Source organism: Lolium rigidum, chromosome 4 (assembly GCF_022539505.1).
Source record: "Lolium rigidum isolate FL_2022 chromosome 4, APGP_CSIRO_Lrig_0.1, whole genome shotgun sequence".
NCBI classification, from domain to species: domain Eukaryota; kingdom Viridiplantae; phylum Streptophyta; class Magnoliopsida; order Poales; family Poaceae; genus Lolium; species Lolium rigidum.
In genome coordinates, this window is record NC_061511.1 from 71,337,260 (window position 1) to 71,342,841 (window position 5,582).

At 46.7% G+C, this 5,582-nt stretch overlaps 1 protein-coding gene across 1 annotated transcript; it reads left to right on the plus strand.

Moving 5' to 3' along the window:
- Nucleotides 1–3,936: 3,936 nt before the first annotated feature.
- On the plus strand, nucleotides 3,937–5,315 carry LOC124647224. The gene is made up of 3 exons (XM_047187193.1): nucleotides 3,937–4,234; nucleotides 4,353–4,591; nucleotides 4,758–5,315. The coding sequence occupies exons 1-3, from the start codon at nucleotides 3,937–3,939 to the stop codon at nucleotides 5,313–5,315; spliced, it is 1,095 nt and encodes a 364-aa protein (XP_047043149.1).
- The last annotated feature ends 267 nt before the right edge of the window (nucleotides 5,316–5,582 follow it).

Consider the following 5,582-nt stretch of genomic DNA (forward strand, 5'->3'; position numbering starts at 1 on the left):
TTAATTGCTTGTTCATTTTCTTCGGTTCTCCCTTCACTTCCACCGGTTCCGCATTGGGAGCATTAGGCATAATCGGAAGGTCCCTAATCGGAACGGCTCCTCTCTCCGCCGCATTCTCTACAGCAAGTCCCCCCCTCCCAAATTGCGCCCCCAATAGCGCCAATTGATTCCCGCAACCGAAGCCTCCGAACGTACACATCGATCCACTCGAAATGCCGCATTTCTTCAAGATCTGAAAACAACAACGTGAACCCTAAATCCCAAATTCGAGGGAATAACAAGAAAATCGAGAGAAAACAGAGAAATTGGAGCGAGATCTAACCTTATCCCCCTCTCTATATGGCAAGCTCTCGCATGCAACGAACTCACGTCCACGGTTGCCGTTCTCGTCCGTCTTACGGATCGACCGCTTCGGAGGCTCTGGCGTGGGCGGTCGGGGCATCTTGTCAAAGGCACGGGTCCATACTTGCGGCCATGAAGAACGGGAGGTCGAAGAGAAACTAGACATCACCCGCCTACCGGAGAAGGGCTGCCGGCGGCGGAGAAGAAGAACAATGGGGCGCGGAGAAAGAAAGGCGAAGCAATGGCACGGGCACGGGCGCGGGGCTGGCTCGGGCTCCCATTTTGCAACGGTCACCCGGGTAAGCTGTGGGTCCGGCGCACTTAACGTGGACAAGTTGTGGGTCCCACGATGATCTGGATAAGTGAAGACGTGTCCACTGCGGGGCACCAACAGCGGCCCCACTTGCCAGCACCAACCAACGTCAACTAACGGGATTCCTTCCGTCCGACCTCCTTCTGCGGGTTTCAGACAAGGTTTTGGAAAAAACTGAGGAAAAACTAAGGGGCTGGGGAAAACTGAGCACAACTAAGGAACCGAGGGCACGAAAATAGAAATCCCAAAAAAAAAACATGCACAGGAAGCTTCCATGCACTGGAGGCTGCGTGTACCCCGTTTCAACCCGTGGGCAGTAGTTGAGCTCCAGGATCGCCACGGATAAAAGCTGGTGGTCAGCTTGAAGAGGTCGGCTTCACCAAGCACCTGGACGGGCGCGGTCGGACGTCACAGAGACCGGTGATCATGCACACCCGTGTAGCCGCAACTCTTGTATAGTTCGAGCTACCACCCATGCTCAGAGTCCTCCGATCCGCCACGAGGGTGCGAGCTGCATCAGTTCCTTGTCGGTTTTAGACTCACATGTGGGGAAACAGTACAAACTGAAGACATGCATGTACATGTTCGAGGCCAGGAAATCCTAATCGAGCCCGACTCGCTCATTGTTTAGCCAAGTTGAACTTCGCGCCTCTCGTCGGGCTGGCGCCCAAGGCGATGGCAACCGTGATGCGCCAACACAAAGGCGACGACAACCATGAGGCCGACGATTGCAGGTGCCGCGATGCTGCAGGACACGCTTGGCCGGGATGACGACGACGAAGAGACCACCGAATCCAATCGTGAACGCACGTAGTACATGACCCGATCGGCACTTTCCTTTGTTGCCTGACAACAAAACGGAAGAATCAACAACCATCTCGCACTATAAACAAACCGAGCATGCCTGGATCAGTAGCGCGGTTTCGGCGCGTCGGAGCCGAAGGTCGCCGTTTAGAGAGGATCCACCATAGAGCCGATTGAGAAGAAGGAAGGTCTGGCTTCACACATTGATGCGTTTCCATAGTTGGAGGCGGCACCACATTAAGGATCAGAGGAACACGGAACTCGTCTTCATGGCGTCCATGAAGAGATTCATAGCGGATCCGCTGCTCGGTTTGGAGGGACCGGTGGGTGGGGATTGGTGCTTTATAAAGGCTGGGCTCGTCAAGCGCCTCACCGCAGGACTCCGATCTGGTTACGTCCCGCAAGACTCCAATCTGGTTACGTCCGGTTTCAATTAGGCAAACCACACATACGAACAGTATTTTTAAACTAAGCGGTGGCAGGGTTGTAATTTGAACGAAAATTTAGGGTAAAAACAGACGGACCGACACGTGCGAGATACAACCAGCTGTTTCCATCGCGAGAGGAGAACGTGCGAGATACAATCAGATGTTTCCGTCGCTCGCGTAGAATTTCCGTCTTGTACGTCACTTGTTTCCGTCGCCCTTGTTTCCGTCGCCCAGAGATCCCATCTTGTACGTGTTTGATTCAATGGACGAAAATACCAGCCCGTTCGGGCGACGCGGCATCAACTGCTCCGGCCCACACGACAGCCCATATTCTGATCCACGCGAGCATGTTCGTTTGGCAGCCCATATTCTGATCCACACGAGCGGGTTCGTTTGCTAGATGGGAAACATAAGGAACGAATCGGTATTGGCAAAAGTACGTAATATGTGGTTTGGTGGGAGGGCAAAACGGTCCCAAAAAAGCGTTGACGAAACTTTTTGGCAGAAACCTTAGCTCCTTTATTATTAGGTATAGATATAGATATAGATTACCGATCTGGGCCACTGGATGAACGAAAGTGAACAGCCAAAATCAATTTGATGTACCGTTAAATGTCTCTTAAAGTAGCTTATGCTCCTACCTCGTCTTCAGACAAACAGTGTTACGAAGTAAAGATTATGGAAGGAACGATTTCTTGCATCATACAATTAATGTTAATCCTACCAACATTGTTAATTTTTGTTTTCAAAGAGTTAGATTTGATTTATATGTTTTATTGTTCAATGTTACAATGTCTCTTGTAAGCCATTTCACATGTGAATAAAAATATTAACTAGTCTTAAGTTTAGCTCTATATATGGTTATAGTGTATTATCTTATTTTCCACTTTTTAAAACTTTTTTTATGCCACACATTTCTGTTGTTTCTAAATGACCCATCGATTTTATCCGTCGCCGTCTACCATAGTGCCTCTATACGCGTCAAAACCTATGTTTGGGCTTTTGATTTATTATTTGCATTTGAATTTCACATATTAATTTTCTGAATTTTTTTAATGAGTGTTGACTGTTGAGACATCCTTAACGATTTTAAGTTAAAATCCCTCAAATTCGTTTTCTAAACCTTTTAATTCAAAATTTTGAAAAAAATCGACCTTTTTTATTAGGGGGGGGGGGGAGGGGGTGAAAACAAGGATAGATGCGGCCTTCCAACTAGCCCTAGAGAGGCCCAAACCCAAATAAGCGAGATACAGTAGATCGATCACTTCGGTCCTTTCCTCGGCGATCCCTATTCCCCGCTCACTGCGGGAGCGAATCGCTCCCGCCTGAAGCGGCCGATGGAGTGGGCCGGCCCATTAGCGGCGGCAGTATTTTTTCCCCAGGATTTCTTCCGGTTTTAGGCGATTTTCTCTTGTTTGTTTGGTTTTTTTGGTTTTCGGTTTTTCGTGGTTTTACGATTTTTGTTACTAGTTTTTCAACATTTTTCAAATCTTGAATTTCAACTTTTTCGAATTTCTAAATCCGATTTTTTTTTCATTTTTGAGCTTTTTCGAATTTTGAACAATTTTCAACTCAGAACAATTTTTGGATCTGAACATTTTTTAAATTTGAACATTTTTAGATTTAAATATTTATAAAGTTCACACATTTTTTTGATTTGAACATTTTTTAATTCGAACATTTTTAGATTTGAGCAATTTTTAAATTAGAACATTTTTTAGATTTGAATAATTTTTAAATTTAAACATTTTAAATCCAATTTTTTTCCAAATATGAACTTTTTTGGATTTAAATTTTTTAAAAATCAAACTGAAACAAAAAAGAGAGAAATAAACAGTACCTTTATTGGGCCGCATTACAAACGGCCCAGGCAGGATGGCTTGAGCGGAGCCGCGATCGCTCCCGCTAGAAGCGCTGTATAGGAGCTCCCCCTTTCCTCTCGCACAAAAAAAAAGACTTCGGTCCTTTCTCCTCTCTGTCGCTCTCGCCTCGAAAAAAAAAATTACACTAGATCTTAGGGTTTGTTTTCTCGGCCTCGGTGGCGTGCTCATGGCGGGCGGCGACCTAGGGCTGGAGGAGGAAGTCGACGAGAGCGGCTGCTTAGAACCCCTCTTCTACGACGAGGCAGAGGTGGTGGCCGAAGTGACGGCAAAGGCCGAGAGGCGGCGGCGGGAGGCCGAGGAGAAGGCGGCGGAGCATGCGCGGAACGTGGAGGAGTGGACGCAGAGAAATGCAGCGCATCAGGCCGTCCTCGACAGGATCAAAGAGTACGATCCCAAGACTGGGGAGGTCTGCTACACCCGATTCTACCACAAGGACTTCTCCAGATTCGACATCGACGAGGAATGTAAGTCTGAAGTCCAATTTCTCCATATTCCTCCATGTAATCGATGTTCTGTCTTAGAATGCTTGCCTGTTGGTCCAGTGCGATACACTCGCATAGATGATGTTGTTTTGATTTGCAGCGCCTCTGCCTCCGATGCGATACACTCACAGGACTCCAACCACACACGCCAACCCACGTGGAAAACAGGTTTACAGCCTATGGGAGTCGGCAAACATCTTCTCAGTGAAGATAGCCGCGTCAGATGTTCCCTTCCCGTTGGAAGTGTATGGCACTGTGATTGCCAGAGATTACGTTGATTTCAAGTGTGTCTATCTCTTCCGCCGCTCTTGCGATGATTGCCAAGTCATCAACTCAGAGGTAGAGCATCTTTTACTGAACTTGCTTCCAAGCAGAGTAGAACTAGAACCAAACATCACGTGTAATCAGATATCATTGTCAACCTATTAAGAACAGTTGCACACTTACGGCCATTGTATTATTTAGATGATTGGCTGTAAATTTGTTATTTGACCTTTTCTCGTAGGATGAATCATTGATCTTGACTGGCCCAACTCGGGGACTGGTGTTAATGGATAACTTATACTTGGAGGTAGATCTTAAGGTCAATGACAAAAGGCAGAAAGACCAAGAACTTAGCAAGGGACTGTGTGTGATTGATGGTGTAAGATTGGCAGGGTGGGACTATAGTCTTCTTGATTGTGTCGACCTCAAAAGCAGGCTGAGCACTGTGGAGGTGAAATTTGCAGTGGTTGTGTTTGCTGTGGAGGCTACCGTTGAAATCAAGGTTATCAATGGAAATTTGTGTGGAGAAATCACAGCTTACACCTCCAGCATTCAGGATTGTCTTGTGCTACATGATAGCAAAGCAGGTGGTGTAACCTGTGATGGTAGTGGAATAGTCCAGCTGTTGCGTCGTGTTGTATGTGTTGGCAAGAAGGAGAAGCTTCTATTGAGGATTGCTACTGCCTCTGCTACACAGACTGTTAGTTTTACTCCAGATGTCAATGGCGCAGCGCAAGTTGCTGTTACTTTTGGCGATGTTACGATGCTCGTCAAGGTCAACTGGTCATTGTTTCATTGAAAGTCTGGTGTGTCTATGCTTAACTGAGCCATGTAATTGTTGCTGAGCTTGCCATTGGAGTATAGAGAGTTCTGCGCATGTTTTGGGTAAGACCATAAGAGCATCACTAGCAGTGCCCTCAAACATATGTAACCCTCAAAAACAGTTTGAGGGTCGAGAATTGGTGATTTTGAAAACCCCAAAATAGCCAGCGCAGACCAGTGCCCTCAAACCAACCCTCAAACCCTCAAAACATTCAAAATTTGAGAAACATTTAAACTTCAACAA